Source organism: Anopheles marshallii, chromosome 3, assembly GCF_943734725.1.
Source record: "Anopheles marshallii chromosome 3, idAnoMarsDA_429_01, whole genome shotgun sequence".
Classification (NCBI taxonomy): domain Eukaryota; kingdom Metazoa; phylum Arthropoda; class Insecta; order Diptera; family Culicidae; genus Anopheles; species Anopheles marshallii.
In genome coordinates this window covers 25,037,091-25,054,602 of record NC_071327.1, presented here as the reverse complement: position 1 = coordinate 25,054,602, position 17,512 = coordinate 25,037,091, and the positions used below count along the sequence as shown (strand labels likewise).

Genomic DNA, 17,512 nt, shown 5'->3' with positions numbered 1-17,512 from the left:
TGACGATATATCCGCAATATACTGCAAAACCTACCCAAACCAATACCGTTGCCCTAAGGCGAGCAATAAATCAAATTTGTCTAGAAACGAAACATTCATCAGTCACTGGAGGAACATACGTATTTATATCCTGAAGCCATCGCGTCTCATTTTTTGCTTGTATTCCTTCTCACACCGACTCCTTGGACAGCCCCTTGTGGACGTGAAGAACATGCGGAATGGAGCATAAAAATGACGAAAAGACGATTGACAACAATCACCGCTGCCGTCGTACTTGTTGCCATCACCAGGCATCATCATCTGCGACAGCAACACACGGCAAAGGGTCACCTCCGTGCGATGCGAGATCGATGGATCATCTCGTTCTTCCTGGGGGTGTGGGATGTCATAAGGCTGATAAAGATGTGAGTCTCTCAACCAGACACCGCCCGCACCGGGAGCCCGGATTCGATGCAGAACGGATGAGCAAACACTTTCAAGCGTTCGCTTATAATCGAATCGACTCTCTATATTGGGTGCGGCCCGGTGCGGTACATGGACACATCACATGCCGGGGTAAAAAAAACTTCAGTTCCTTCAACCGATGAGTCTTTGGAAAAATTTCTCCAACAAAAGAAGAGACGAGCCGGAGATGATAAAACTGTGATCATAAGCGCAACTGGAGTGATTGACGATTTGGAGATTCTTGTGACAACACTGGACCTCGCCATTCAGCCCGTGTTGTTCCCCGGGTGCCAGATAGATGGCAATCGATTTCCGCGATGCGATTAATGGAGGACTCGTTCGTTCTTCGTTCGCTTATCAAGATTAAGTGAAGGGGATCTCCGATGCAGTTTTGGTCATTGTCCTGTCCATCATATTTACCTCATCCGCAGCTTTCGTGCGTCCAGGCCGGAGATGTATTTTATGGACCAAGCGGTTCGTGATGATGCAATGGGGATACTATCGAATATCATATGACAGACAGGGAGTTTTACAGCATTCTCTATTGCTTTCTGCATTTCGCAAACATCATACATTTGTATGCTGTCTAACAAAATGTTTGTTGTTGCGAGAAGTGTTTGCGATTTTGTCCTTTAAAGAGTTACTCAGAAAGATATCATATATTTACGACTCAAACCCCTGGATTGCATTTCCCGCGTGGTAATCATATTCCCTTATTAAAAACGTTCAAAACCCTCCAAAGAACATAAATGATGGTGGTTCGTTGGAAAGCAGATAAACCATCGTTACGCGCAGTTCTTTTTAAATTAAATTTACCCATTGACGCAATACGCACACTATCGTCGCCAATCAGCCAAACGGGGATCCATAATTCGTCCGTGTGAAAAGTGTCAACCACTAGCGGCAATGTCCATCATCCATCATTCGCGACGCTTGACCATCAATTTGTCAGATGAAAGAATGCTGAAGTGCTGTGTATAAATAATAAAATATATGACGATGAATAAAAGTATAGTGCGATGGCGTATTTATCACCGCTCGCACTCGGTTAAAGAGTATCTGGCTGGGACGGGGTGATAGGTTTGCCTTACCCACCACTAACAGACACACACGCCGTACAAGTACATCCAGGGATGTAGGTGTGGGTGACTGTCCCCATATTTCCGAGCATGACGCGGCCTCGGGATCAACGGTGTAAATCACAATTTGTCAATCCTGGAATGCATCTCAGCAGCAGTGACAGCATCGTCACCGAGGTCCCGGTCTCTTCAATATTGCTAACCATGTACCAATATATCTTGGCTCTTCGTACCACCATCAACCCGCCGCATACCTTACCACGTCTGAACCACGGTCGGGTAATGTGGACTCGGTAGGGTAGGTTTACTTTCTCACTACGTTGATGACTTCACGCTTTCTTGGACAAGATTAATGGTGTACGAGCGTGTCCCTAAACCTACGGATTTATTTTCCTTTACTTGTTCTTTTTTTTGCAAATGCTTTTTAAGACACTTGTTACTTATTTTAAGGCATTCACAATTTTAATTAAACCCAATGTAGAATCTTATTATAAATGGTGCAGTAAGAAAAACAAAGAATGAAAGAAGTTTCATAGAATATCCCAGCAAAAAACCATTAAAAATTGCATGCCGACAAGTTGTACACCGTACTGCATTAACACTTCCTAATCGATTGTCTAGCTGCAGCCGGCAAATAAATTATCGCACATTAAAACGTGACATTTTGACCTGGGCAAAGTTCCACGTCCTACGGTAGTCACACATAATGCGAACGAAACAGAATCTGTATCACAATTAATGATTCGTTGGGGAATGATTTTACGCATCCAACCGCCCATAATTCAACGTATCAAATAGCGATCGACAGTTCATTGGGCCATCAGTTTCGGACAAGGCTTCCGGCGAAATACGCTTCACTATACGTGTGTACCAGCGTAATCTTCCACCGTTACTGATGCACTTACCCCGACACCCCGGTACTGCCCGGTTCGCAACAGCTCCGTGTGTGTGTGTGTACATGAACGGGAAAAACGTACATGCATTTCAACTTTATAATGAATCTGTACGCTCACCGATCAGTATGCATCGGAGCGTAAAATATATTGTCAAAAAAGCCACCCCGAAATCGATCGAAACGCGCAACCACCGCGCACCGGTCGTTGTATGAATTGCATAAAAGCTGATAAGCTACCATTTTAAATTATAGCCCAGGCGCGCGCCCAACCGCTCTCCGGTCGTGATCGTTCCTACCAATTTGGGCACCCCCACGGACGACTGAAGCAGGGATCACACAGGACAATGAATTAAAATTTTTAATGTACACATTCAATCACAGCTCTCACGATTCTATCGGGTCCCGCCCCAATGCTCTCCTGCACAGCCCGTTCCCGGTTTGTTACCGGAGGCCAAATGGCACCCATGATTGTTGGGTACACCTGTCGTTTGAAATTGCATACACCCGCGACACGTTGAAGCCGCACGGTGTTCGCGTTCCGAAGTGTGTGCAACGAAAGGCCCGCCGGGAGGGACAACCGTGACAGCCAAATACTGCCATCATCGAACAAAGCTGGATTCTAGGGGCAGAGTGAGAGGGGGGAAGAAAGGGGCAATGTTTTTTGGGCGGGGAAAAGTCCGGGAAGCCACACGTACCCGCTTACGGATCGCGGGCGTACCGGGTTACCGTACATACAGCGAATACAACAGTGTGTGACAGCAGCAATTACGGATTCACCGAAAATTTCAACGCGGACATTTAATCAATACCATTTTAATGCGCCAGATAAAAATAACACATAAATCAAATTAATCTTGAAATCAAAAATATTCAAATTAACACATGTTTTGCGCAATGTTTGCAACTCTCCTGGCTGGAGATTAATTTACTGTACCAAACTGTTGCTAAGAATCTGTTTACCTGTAACTTTTTACTTAATGAGTACTTTTTGAAAATTAAAGCTGTTTGCTTTTTTTTTTAATTTCTACTGTATTCAAACTTTTTTATGTTATGATTTACAATTAAAAATTACAACTTTCGAGCATGGTAATTAGGAGCTCCTTAAATTTCACTTTATCTTTCTAAACCTGTAGGAAATCAAACCGATAACAATAAAGTCATCTAAGACCATCTAACTGTAGCCAAAACTTTTCAAGAATTGGGACAGGCTTACCTAAAGCCTTGAATGAATTTAAGAATTATTATAGTATAGTTTAAATTGAAACTTTCAACTCTCATATTAAAAAAGTAAACTATTGTTGAAGGACATCATTAATAATGCATTAATAGATGCATTATTGTAAAGGTTGAGTCATCTATTGCTTAATGGAGATTCTTTATAACAATATTTTTAATATCTTGCACATGTATTCTGAATAGTTCTTGTGTTAAGCACCCGATTTGTAATGCAGATTCTCGCATTAGGTATGAATACTTTTTAAAAATACCTGAAACACTATTGTTATACTGCTGTCATTATTGATTTTCTTTTTTCATTTTTGTGCCTTTTTGGTGGATTGATGCGACGTTCCCAGCGTGCCTGCCTCAATATTCCCAATGTCATCTAACAACAACCAATCACCTGTACAAGTCCAACTACCAACACCTTTCACTCAGTAGCACTGAACGATGACACCTTGCAAATCATACTACAACTGATCGGTGTCACGTTACCAATCGTTTACTCGTTTATGATTTTCAGTACGGCTTCTTCTCTTTCGTAACTTTACCAGAACCCCACAACAAACCCACTCGGAACACACACCGGGGACGGTGGCTTAATAGTGAGCAACGTTGACAACATCGACATTGATGGCCATCATGAAATTGTGCTACTTTTCTCAGCTGCCGCCACTGCCTACACACTAGTGCATTCGCTGGTGTCGGGAATTATGAACCTTCAGGGTTTCTTCGTTTTGACAAAATTTCGACAAATTTTCAGTGGGTTTTTTTTTTCCTTTTCGAGTGAAAAGCAGGAAAAGCACTGAACTTTTCCACCGACCGGTGACAAAAAGCTACCCAACGTAAGGGATGTTTAAACTAAAGCAATCGGTACACGTTGACGAAGTCTCGTTTTTCCAACCAGACTGCGCAGGAAACGGTGGGTACAGCCACGCTTTGTTTGCCGTTATTGATGGAATGTGATAGACTCAATTAACCTATGCACCTGATGCGTTCGGTTCACGGTTACGTTGTTTTAAATGAATAAACTACCGAACGAATGGGAGAACCGTGGTAGTGTAAGCGGGCAAAAAAGTGAAAAACGCTGGAATGAAAATGAACACCAAAACGAGAACCATGAAAAAAACCATAATCAAAATATGTGCTCAGTTTGGACTCGGATATCAAGCCTAGTTTGTTCTTTTTTCGCTTTTGTTTTATTTTTTAGAGACAACATGAATCAGTTTAACGAGCAATGAAAATTGACGAGATCAAAATAAATTGGATTCTCGATCATGTTTGCGAGCCGTACCTTGTAAAACAGGTGGCCAATGTTGGTGGTGGGTGTTGTTTGTAGCAAATTGATTTAAATGGAACATTCGATAGGCGAGTGAAACCAAAATTGGTGTAATTGTGATTGGTAGTTGATTTTTTTTCGTTTTTGTGTTTTAATAATTATTGAAAAATAATAACAAAGCACAGATACATTCGGATCGAATCACACAATTGCCTTATTACGATAAATTGTTCATTAAAATAATGTAACAGGTAATATAAAACTCCTAAAGTTCGCTTGAATAAGACTTCACAAAATGGTACTAAAATATGAGAAAAATGCATCCCAAAAACATGCATGTTCTCATGTTTCGCATCCATTCACGCAGAAAACAATGGCTAAACGTTGCATCATTTCCCAAAAACCCCAAAACGACATCACCTTCGTGTTACATCCGAACGCTTTATCACCATATGCTGCCGAGAAGAGTGGAACCACATATTCATGGCATGTAATGAATAATCCATCATTCATTTGTTTGATATTTTCATGTCCTCCCCATTGGACACACAATGCACGGTACCGTCAGATGTCCTCTCACATCCGTGGTTCTGTAAATGGTGTTCCTCCAAAAAACCCTCAAATCGCACAATGAAGTGACCATCGGTGTTCTGATGGATGCATGCATTGTCGCGAATGATGGATGCTGCCACCATTTCTCTTTCCCTCTCGGCTACTCTTCCAACTCCGCAAAAAGGGGCCCAACGAACGACACAAATCTATCGCACTGTCTGCGGTTAAGTCACTCAATCCTTCAATTGCACGCTAGAATTTACCGTGCCGTGCGCGTGGCGTGTTTCTTCCCCTTCCAGGCACATCCTTGCGGAATCGCACTAGTGCGCTTCTGCCGGCGTTGTGTCAGGTCTGGTCCGGAGTTCACTTTCCCCTGATTTCTGCTCTCCACCACTTGCGTGCGTACCGGGAGCCTGGAACCATATCAAGCGTGGCATAACTCAAAATGATTTGTTGATTTTTACACAACCCTGGTGACCAACGCAGACATGCCATCGCTGATGCCAGGTTTAGGTTTAGGCAGTTATTTTACCTACATGAGGTACAAACCCTCTTGTGCTTTATATCCTGTCAGCACAAATGACCACAGACATTGTACGGGGAGGTTGGTTTAACCACAAAACAGAACCGGGAGAATATTTAACAGTGCTTCGGAGATTAAAAGTAGTTTAAAGAAGTGCGCCTTGTTGGGGTGGTATTATTGTTGATTATTTCTCACAAATATTAATGAAAGTCGTATTTGAAATAATTTTAAATTAAAAACATAAGCTCCCTACTGATGCTTTGTTATATAAAATATGCAGAATAAAGACACATTCGAGTCCTCAAAGATACGATCCCATGATCAATTGCAATCAAAACGTGTTCGTGCTCGCGTATGTCCCAGTGTATCTTTAATTCGTTCATCACTGTTTTGCAGCCCGGTTCATTATTTTCGCATTTCCTTGCGAAGGTCAGAACTTGTATTACTTTTGCGCTTTATGGCGAACGATTATCTTACTATGCTTACCACGTCACCAAACAGTCGCTACCCATCCATGCCGAACTGCATGCAACAGCGTCATGTGGTCATTTGATAGGCTAGGCAGAATCATCTCCCAGGTTAGCACCAATGTTTGCGTAAGCCATGTCACCGTGGTGCGCTAGTAGCGTAGTGCCCGTAGTGCACCTTGCAGTTACCGCTGCAGCTTGACGAATCGAACCACATCGTGTGCAGACCACCCAAAAGACAAACGTAACCCCTTCAGCTCGGGCCAAAGCGCTTCCGTACGCTCTGCCCCCACACGAAACAATCTGAACGTGCTCGAAAACCAACACTCAGGTGTCATGTTGACGCGGAAAAACAAACAGACATCCTGACGCTGGACCCGGTTCCTCACAAAACGCATCCTTTCGCCGTTAAACGCTTCGGCCCGTTTTCGCACACATTTCACACCCTATCCGGTTTTCGTCATAAATAGCGCCCTGACGAACGATGCAACCCAGGCCCAGATTTCGACGAAACGCGTCGACAAGAGGAGGCGCAATGCGCCGTAACGAATGCTTGTGGTCGTTCGGTTGGTTTGGCTCATCGCATGCAACTATGCATGCAGCCATACCGGACTGGGCATACGATCCGCCAACACGGTGCTGGGCAGCACTAGCACAACGAAAAATTAGCGACGTGTTGCAAGGTTCTGCGTTTGCATAACACAGTGAGTGGATGATGCACAGCATAAAGCTACTCAGGCCCACCTAACCAGCCTCCGAAACGATCTGCTGCACGTACCTGCGAAGCAAACGAAAAAAAAAACCAACGCCGTAAAAGCTGAAGAGTGAGGCCCAGATAGGTAAAAAATCCACCACACCATAGACACGAGTGACTGACAGTATGATAGTGGAGATTTCCGAGGTGGGTATGGACTTCTATTGGAAACTGCACACACGCAAAAAACTAAATGGATGAATCAGCTCAACGATAAAGAGGCAAACTCCAACAGACGACTGTGACTGCGAGCAAAGCAAGTACGCGTTGCTGGTGGTGCACGCACGACGCATCATGTATCATCGTCAATCTGTTTGTGTATGCAAGTTACTCACTACAATCTGCGTTCAAGTCATCGGTGTACAATGAAAGCGTGAGTAGAGCTCCTGTTGCTTCTGCTTTTGCTAGCAACAAACAAACGTTAAAGCGATTAGGATAAATATCAACAGCACTCATGCCTTTTGCTGATCGTTTTGCAAGCACACGGAAAGAACTGAAATGGATGCTCACTTTTTGGATGTCTGTTTGAAGGTCATTATGAGGGAGGCCCAGGAAGAAGCAATTAACGGTGGTATCTTATCAAAAAAGGATATTTCAGATACATTCAGGTTATAAATATATTTTTCTAAAACAATCTGACATGAATTACAATTTGGACAACTTTTTTGCAATCCCAAGGATAAATCTTAAAACTTCTCCGGAAAGGAATCCACTGTTTTCTCTACTCCATCACCACCACAATCACCAATATAACGTTCAACAACCCGATTAGTGGATGCAACGGAAGAATGTCGCGGTTCATTTTCTACATTTACAACTGTTTCCGACTTTGATGCCATGGCCGTCTCGCTTGTTGTCGGTCCTTGGAAAACTGTGGCAAATGCGTCACTTTGTGACTTACGCAAAGGAGTGCCGGCTGCCTTCTTTTGCTTCGATGATTTATTTTCAGCTTTTCTCAATTTTTCAATTAATCCAATGCGCCTGAAAATAACAATGATTTGATAATAATAGTATTGATAGCAATAGGAATAGTAACAATAAATAAATTATACACATACGATTTGGTCAGGTCACTCATTTCATGTTGTAGTTCCTTTATGGTTGCTGCATAATCTCCATTTTGTAGGTGCATTTGCTCCAATTTTGACTCCAACTGGTTGTTCCGGTTGCGTTCCGTGTTTAGTTGCATTTCTAAGTATTCGCAATGCTCCCTAAAAAATGTAGTGAAGTATATTATTTGCTACTTGATCTTCAAATCATGACAAACATAACTCACCTAAAGCCAGCCAAAGTCTTCGGACTCTTCTTGGTTGTCGACGATGAATCAGACCCATCTTCCTCAAACTTTACGCCAAGCTTCACGAGAATCTCATGGCAGGCCTCGTTCGAAATGTTTTTGTTCTCCCGAATGTCAAATTTTTCAATTGCGCTGTTCATATGCAAGCATTCGATCAGAAACTGTGCCCCGGCATCGGTCAACCCACAGTTGCACACGTGTATCTGCCGTATCCAGGCGTCGTCCTTTAAGACATCCGTTAGCTCGAGCAACCCATAGTCACCGATCGCCGGGTTATGGCTCAGGTACAGGTATCGCAAGCCCATTAGCTTATCCTCCTTAATGTCACCGTAACGCAACGATTGCTCCCAGCTCGCAGCATAACGTTGCATTTTCTGAAACTTGATCAGCTCCGCAAGCGCCTGACAGCCCTTCACCGTCAACTGGCACGCGGTCAGGTTCAGCACCAGCAAGTTTGGAGCAAACTTTATCTCCGCGCACAGCGCTTTACATCCTTCATCGCCGATGGAACAGCGGGCCAGGTTTAACTCGGTCAGCGAAGTGTTGTCCACCAGACCCTTCCGGGGGAGAAGGTTAATCGCGATTTATATTTTCCAAATGTGCTCTGATGTCCCATTATGCTTACCGTTATGAGCGTACATAAACGAACACCTGCCATCGGGAAACCTTCGATTGCGAAATACTCCACTACTTTGTTAGTGCGGAGAAAGATTGCCAGCGTGTCCACGAGCTGCTTGAACAAACGTTTGTCCATAAAAACACTTTTCTCCGCTCCATGTCCTTCCATCACGTTCTGCGGTATTAACCCATCAGTACCTAGGCGTCGGAAAGGAAAGTACGAGCATCGGATATAAATTGAAACTCTAACAACACCACCTAACCGGCTCATACCTTCCGTGTATGTCTTGCGCAATCGTAACGCCAGATGATTTATGGAATTATCCTCCCGTAAAGCATCCGCGATCAGCCGCCAATCGTAACACTTCAAGCGATCACCGTACACGTCAAGAAAAACCTGATCCTTCTGCTTCGGTTTTACAATCACCGGCAAGGGTTGGAAATTTTTCGACCGACAAAGCGCCAAGTAGCGGTGATGAAAGTTCTTGTTGCGCTGCTTATTGTGACGTACGCTTCGGATGGCCGTTTTAGTTCCCAAACTGTTTGTGTCGCTCGACATTATGCTAAACGAGCTCCCGTTTCTTTTACGTTATTTTCTAAGTAACACTAGCTGCTCTGGAGTATACTTCAAACTGAAACGAAATGAGAAATCAAATCGCTAGGACTACTGTGATCATATAGAATCCAAGTGGGGTGTCACGAGATCTATATTCTTGAACAAATGATTAAAAACTATTTTTACCCGTCAAACATGACCTTCTGGCCGTTACATCAGACTAAATATTTAGCTAAGAAAAGACCAAAAACATATTTGATTTAAACTATCGTTCTCGTACAAGAACCATCCCTTCGGATGAATGACACCCATTTGTGATACATTTAGAAGAAACACCCAAACAATCCGTCGAGGAACAGCATACGAACAAAACAGACCACCAAAAATATCGACCTACTACTCACCACTAGGAACTTACTGTCTTCTTCTTTTTGTATGCCGCTTCTCCACAAATCTGTCACAGTTTAAACGCTTCGAATCTTTCACTGCCCAAAACAGTGACAAAAATGCATGTCAAACATGTATTATTTCACCTCCCCTTCTGATGGGGCCCAAGTTTTACTCCAAGCCGAGCCATAGCCGAAAACATTGCTACAAAATCCCACAAATCATTATATTCTCGTGCATTTTTTTCACTCTTAATTTGATGTGACCGTGTCGGTATGCAACTGAGCATCATTCATCAAAAATTATTTACATTTATATTCTCGGTGAAGTGTAGACATTTCGCTCGATGCTGTGGAGTTTCGAAATTATTACAAATCAAACAACAAAATCGTTATGTAAAGGAAATCGTAAATAAATATATTATTCTCTGTATTTTACATTTAGTTTAAAACATTTCAAATATATGCATATCCATTAACATTACATGGATAACAACATTTTTTGTATTCAAAAACAAAATCACGGATTTATTCTGCGAGATTATTGAATGCACCAAGTGTATTCTTTCATAATGGAATTCGGATACCATTCAAGTCGATTATCTGAAAGTTCATCAAACTATTACAGATATATTACATTTATTATATTCCAGTTATTTTGCATTCTGATTTTACACCTGTTCTTCATTTACTTCAGCTTTCAGCATCTCGACATCTTGGCCCTCTTCTGTAATTGGTTTCAAATCTTCCAACAACGTCCTAGGAGCAGCTCCCAACCGACGTAGACTGCGTTTGTTTTCATAGCTCACCAAATGTTGCATGTTCGTACCCACATTGATGCACACCTTGTCACGACGTTCCTTGCTTTTCATCAACACCTCCACAAAGCTGTCCATCTCGGGCAGATAGTGCGCACGTAACACTTCTTGCGCTTCCGATTCTATTCGCTGATAGTCGGCGATATTGGTTCGGTACTTGCAGATTTTCTCCTCCCGATCTGTTTCATCTCCGATGGGAATCGGTTTCTCCGCGGGACGTAACAATTTGTGCACACTTGTAAAGTCACTCTTTGCCAGCGAAATGTTCGTTGCGATTGCTTCCCGCTTTTCGGCATTGTACTTCCGACGCTCCACTTCCGGACGCATTTGCCGCGCCATTCGCTCCGGACTAACGTTTCGTCTCGCCATTAGCTTTCGCAACAGTGTTTGGAAGTGCTTAGCCTGATACTTTTGTTCTAGACGTTCACTCAAAGGCATGCGTTTATCAATCTCTTGTGTTTTCTTAGACTTGTCTGCATCGGTCGTGTTCGGTATGTTCGATAGCACATGTTCCGCTTCCTGTCTGTTTTTTATTTTCGCATCGATTTCAGCTTGTATTTGAACTTGAATAATGGTTACATTTCTTTTGCAATAACCCTTCACCCAACTGGTTTGTTTAGCTTTCCTGACCAACTCATGTTGTATCATACTGCAAAATGTTTTTTCCTCATCCGGCAATGGTTTCACAAATACTGCAGCGATTTTAAAGATTCGGATATTTGCATTATCATCAGCAACGGCTAAACAGTTTCGAGCACTTGCCAACCGGTGCAACGAGATGGTTGTCAATGCTTCCGACCCCAAATTCATGCACAATGTTGCACGGAACGTTTTTACTGAAATGTAAAAACAACTCACACATATCTGCTATACAACCTCAAGAAAATTTCAATATACTTACAACTCATATCCCATATTTCAAAGTCTCCATTGCTTAACCCTATGAAGAAGACGGACACGCGATCAAGGCTCCAACGGCACGCAGTTACCTCCACGTTTTTCTTTCGCCAAAATATGGGTGAACTTTTTTCGTCCTCGCTCCAAATCGCTAGCACATTTCCACCGATCGACAGGAATACGCTACGACAAATATGATTGCGTTCCAGTGCCAATATTGGACCATCGTGAATAGGACTGAAGACGCGCAACACCTTCACCTGCTCATCGTTCACCAACGCTCCTTGCTCGAAGTCATATCCTTCCCAAGAGACTTCTATCAGCTGGCCCGTAAACGATCCCAGTTTGATAAGCATTTTGCAATTCGTTGGAACTGGCTCTTGCTGATGTTTTACACACATTGTGAGTTCCCTTACACTCTCCTGAGGCATGGAAAGATAGATTGCTTCATCGATGACTGTGGCTGTAATGGGTATCTCGCTCAGCAGCTTAAACGTTGGAAAGAAAAGGTTGTTTACACGCTGATACACTGTTTTATCAGCAACCTGTGCAGCTTTAGACGTAGCTATCATTTTCTGCAGTGCCGGCATCGTAAACTCAAGATCCCAAAAGCAAACGCTACCATCGAGCGAAGTGGTCACCATAAAGCGGTGAAGCTTTTCTGCATGAGGCTTCAGATGACCGGTAGATGTGCAGAAATAATTACGAGGCAACCATTTCACACCGGTAATTGCACCTCGCGACGAATGCTCTAGAGAACTCACTGCGGCCGAATTTACCTCACGATCAAAACACTCCACAGTGGAATACTCCATTAGCTCGCGAATTTGTTTACGATATTCGCTCGATCCAAGAGCAGCCTTTTTCGCACGTTCCACCCGCTCTAATTCACCTTTCAAGTCCCACAGAACAATCTGTCCGTTCGAAAGTCCCCCAACTAGTAGCTCACCATCGTACGGACAGAACGAGACAGCCGTCACTTCACGAATTGTCTTAAGCTCTAGCAATGGTTCCAAGCTATCTTCAAAGCTCCACAGCAGTACAGAACATTTTTCAAACGTCATCCGATTGAGGGCGTCTCCGAAGGGCTGGTCTGATTGATTGTGCTGCTTGTTAGCGTGTTTTGACAACGTCTCAAAGGTATACGATGCTACAAAGATACCCGACAGCTCCGGATGCCAATCCATCGAGCGAACGCTTCGGCCGACACACAGCGAGCGGTTCATAAACGATAGCACCTCGTCGATTTGCGGAGTTCGGTAAGCCGGTACAAGCTTTTGTGAAATGCAATCGTACTCGTTTTGGTACAACTCAATCAAGTTAAACTGCGCTTCCTGAGACAGGGATGTCCCAGCATTTAGCAACCATGTCGACGAAATCAACGATGGATCAATCTTACTATCAGCAACATCGAGCAGATACTGTGTTGCTGCATGTGATGGAAACGCTGGTTCTGTTTGTTGAAAACGACTGCGGGCTGAAGGTCGTACTTGGATGCCACGATCGGATATTCTCCTCGGAAAATTTATCGAACTCCACTTGAAAGGCAACAGCTCCACATATCCATCGCGTGCATCCGACACACTTCTGACGGACACTGTTCGGTCGAGTCTCTGTATCGGCAAGACACTCTGCGCTTCCGTGTCTACATTTGGTTCGCATGGTACTCTTTGCAACTTCGCTATCTCCAGCCCAGCGCCTCCGGTACTCCATTTCTGGCGAGGTCGCTTTTCGGTGAGTAATTTTTGTTTTAAACGTTCCAAAAGTTCCAGCTTGCGGATAATATCACTCGCTTCGTTAATTTCTACCACATCCAAGTAAACCAAAAACGCATCATCCTGTTCTGACTGTTCGGGTAAATATTCAATCAGTAAAGATGATCCTGGCTCAAGAAGTTTTAGCAAATCTTGAAGTTTGGGTTCTGTTTGCAAATTAGCGTTCAGGTATTTTTCAAATGTTTCCTTCTTCATTTCCTTCCATGGATGCTCCTCGGTGATATTTTTTCCTAGCACAATTCCAAGATTCTCCTGTGACTGCACACTACAGAAGCAAAAGAAGTTGATCAATCCAACGTCGAAAGATCTTCGAGTTTACTCATTCTACGTACCTAAGAAACACCTGCGTTGTATTCTGAAAAGAATGAAGCCGATTCCATGCTTCTTGGTCATCGAAACCAAAAATAACCTCGAATTCTTCATCATCGAAAAACCCATCCTTCAGGGACACATCCTCCGTTATTTTGCTCATTCTGATCAGTTAAGGGTGCCTCAATTCCACGTGTCAGTATATTTTATATCTTCCTAGAAAAGTTGCTTCCTTTGTTAAGAAGGTGGGTTGCTTTGATCGATTTCCATCAACTCATTTTCTTCCAATTCTTCGAGAACGCACACGGGAAGTAAAGTTTAAAACTTCATCGATGTTGACTTATAATTTAATCATTTTTATCCGCTTCTTCTATGAAGTTGATCAAAATAAATCAAATTAAAATGAGGTCAAATTAAAACAGAAGTAAAAATAAAAAACGCGCATTCGTACATGTTTCTCATTATGCAGAATTGAGCTGAAAGCTTCATTACAATGCACCGGCTTCCGCACCGGTTTGCAGTGGTTGCAGCTTCCTCGAGGCACAATATCATGTTTTGATTGCCACCAGCATATCAAAGTGCTATAAATTATACACGTTAAATTGATGTTTCAATTACACTCGTAGGAATCCGATTCAGACGGCATGAAATTTAATTAATGATATGTAGATTATTTATCTAATTGATTTGGCGACTTTAATGAGCCGTACCCGACGAGAAGCCATGTGTTTCGCGGAATCAGGTTGATATCCTGGTGCATGGTAACCATGGTATGCCAATTTCATGCATTGCACTTTGTTTTTTGTTTGTGTATATCAGTGTATGTGTGCGTTTTTTTTTTCGCGCACTGGAACATGTGTATGCATTCACTGCTGCTACCACCAAGTGTTTCGTACCACCATCGCATGCCATCCATTGCTGGCACCGGCCGCCCCGAATCTTTACGACCGATGCATTTTTATTATTTTTCCAATTGTTTTCCGATCGAACATGGTTTTCCATTTTTCTCATTTTATTTATGCACTTTGATATGAAACGCGCTGTCCGGTTTATGTTGTGGCAGCTCGGTAAATGAGCCACCGCCACACCGCACCGGACTACACACCCACCCTACCCTGCAGCTGTTCGGCGACCTGATCCAGTCGTGTCACGAAACGGCCGCGTTATCACAATTTGTCATCGAAAACGAGACTTCTGATAATTAACGAGATGGAATGAAGTGTCGTTTTCATGTGTTTTTATGATAATTAACCAGCACATGTCTTGTCACACGCTGCTGGCAACTGGCCAGTTGAGTTTTGAAGGGTTCTCGAACGATTGATACTGAAGCAACGCACAAAGCACGTCCTTTCCCACCGTACGAAAACACTCCAATCGACATGTGCGCCGGTACGTAACGGATTGTCACCACCGTGCGGGTAAACTGCACTCGTGTCACACCTGTACAAAAATCCAAATGAGCAAATAACTAGCCCGTGTACGAATGCGGCAAAATTGCGCTTTTTGGATTGTCGTTTGAATGCCGTTGGAAGACATTATACCGCCCCGGGGGCCCAGATGTGTTTGTTACCGCCAACATCAGTGAGTTAATTTATGATGCACCATAAACAACAACACGAAATTACAAAAGAATATCCCTGCACGTTACAGTGGGACGTCAATGCGAGCAATGAGTTCTTTTGGTAGAAGCGAAAAGGATTCTAGTTCGTGATACTGTGGATGACATTAGAACAAATATGCTTCTAACAGTCTTTTTTGTGTAAAATACCAAACTTTGAAGCAAAATTAGCGAACGTAGCGTTAAAGGTGATCGTTAAAATATTTTTTCTTATTATATAACTTTTGCAACATTTTTTATCCGATATGAGCAATATGAATTTATCTCTAATATGCCATAACATTTTACAGTTTAATTTTAAACTTTATATCAAAATTATTCTCCTCATATTCCATTAGTTCAAACACTATTTTACCTAATTGCGATATAAACTTTGATCAAAATCATTCCCAACAAGAGGCTAATGACTTCAACATCAAGTATTCACATTCACATTAATCTGTACTATTTAATCTGACTCTTTCTCTCTCTCTTGCTCGTTTCAGACGCATCGAAACCCTCAGACATCAACATTCTTCAAGCAGAAAATCTTGTCACAGATGATTTCCACCAAGGTACAACCATCTATCAGTTTCCCGTGTATGGGTTTTCGTAACGACATCGAATGCTTCAACCGTCGCCACATTGATTGAAATGTGATTCAGATGTCACGCACAGGAAAGGAACTGCTTCTCTTCAACCCTATTTAATTTATATCAACATCAAATTCATTCTCTCCCGATGGACAGTCGGCACCGCCAGAAGGGCTTGCCATTATCGTTGCGAGACTTCATTCGTTTGATGATTTGACTGGTGCGCGGTTTTCGTCCTGTTGGGACGGCACCGCTGTGACTTGTGCCCGTTGTCTGGCTCGTGTGGGATGTAGTTGTGCGAAGGTAGCAGACAGTATCGCTGTTAGTGACGCTGACAGCAAGGACATCTTTCCTATCAGGGTAACGGGGGATAACGTACCGGGGACAGTTGCGGCATCAATGGATCTCGGTTAATCTACACCATTATATCCAGTGACTGAATGTGTGTTAGTGTGCATGGGTGCTTCGGTTCTCCAAGGTTCTACAGTTGTGCACAAAATCGCTTCAAAATCAAATCTAATCTAAAATATGTTGGTAATGGATCTGCAGTTAGATAATTATTCGATTGTACTAACGAGGATTACGAAATGTAATCAGCAATGTTAAATTTATTGAAACATGTACAAACGCATTGCCATAAAATGAAAAAATTGGTATTGGTAATTTTACAAGTGACCTTGATTAATTCTACCACTTCGTCCTTTTATCAACCACTGTGCATATCTAACGAGCTTGTTTGCGTGACACTTGCTTCATCTTTTGATACGGCTTCCATAGGAAAATCTTCCATCATGTATTCCCAACCCGCGTCGGACAACTCCGATAATTGTAGCTGGCAAACATAGGCTAGGGGAACTTATTGTCGATGACATAAGCCTTAGGCGCTTAGGCGCCCACTCCCGCCAACGCACGCATACGCATAAAGTCCTAATTTCTCCTTACACTGCAATACACTCTTCGTCGAACGCATCATCTTTATCTTCCACACGCTGTCCGTACCCGGTGTTAGGAACCGGGACTCTCTGAGTGATGCTTTTTGGTTGTGATGCTGGAAGTCAAGACCAACCGGAAACCGATTGATGGCTATTAGTGAACCTACACGCCGACACGGCCGGCAGCTAATGCCGTCACCCTTGCGTACAAACGAGGGAGAAGAAAAAAAAAACACACACACAAGTCCTTTCGTCTGGAGGAGAATAAACATGTCACTGTCAGATAGCATCCGTCAATCCGATTTTGCACCGTTTTGCTCGTCGTCTCCACATCCGATCCGGCTGTCGGGGTGTCCTTTGTTAAACATGTGCGGTTTGGCAGAGCCTAGGCGTAATTATGATACACTAGAGCAATCGCGGTGGCACTAGGGCGTAATCGAATTTCGAAGCAGCGTTGTGGATGGATCTATTTGATATCCAATGACATATTCAAATTACTCCAGTTTTCGAGAGAAGATTTCAA

General features: G+C 43.0%; 2 protein-coding genes across 2 annotated transcripts in view; one reads left to right on the top strand and one right to left on the bottom strand.

The window, feature by feature from the left end:
- Positions 1 to 17,512, top strand: part of LOC128715994 (protein tiptop) — a 130,062-nt gene that overhangs the window by 55,614 nt on the left and 56,936 nt on the right. Inside the window, exon 2 of the mRNA XM_053810915.1 lies at positions 15,971 to 16,039. Within this exon, the coding sequence (XP_053666890.1) occupies positions 15,971 to 16,039 (69 nt within the window). The remainder of the gene's footprint in view (positions 1 to 15,970; positions 16,040 to 17,512) is intronic.
- LOC128715995 (protein Cep78 homolog) lies at positions 7,898 to 9,685 on the bottom strand. The gene is made up of 5 exons (XM_053810916.1): positions 9,400 to 9,685; positions 9,134 to 9,324; positions 8,488 to 9,065; positions 8,270 to 8,422; positions 7,898 to 8,192 (listed from the first exon to the last, which is right to left on the bottom strand). Exons 1-5 carry the CDS (start codon positions 9,683 to 9,685, stop codon positions 7,898 to 7,900), a joined length of 1,503 nt encoding a protein of 500 aa, XP_053666891.1.

Coding starts and splice junctions, on each gene's coding strand:
- LOC128715995 (XM_053810916.1), bottom strand. CDS start 9,685: ATGTCGAGCGACACAAACAGTTTGGGAACTAAAACGGCCATCCGAAGC. Junction 9,066..9,133: donor GTTTATGTACGCTCATAACG/GTAAGCATAATG, acceptor CTCCCCCGGAAG/GGTCTGGTGGACAACACTTC. Junction 8,423..8,487: donor AAGACTTTGGCTGGCTTTAG/GTGAGTTATGTT, acceptor TACATTTTTTAG/GGAGCATTGCGAATACTTAG.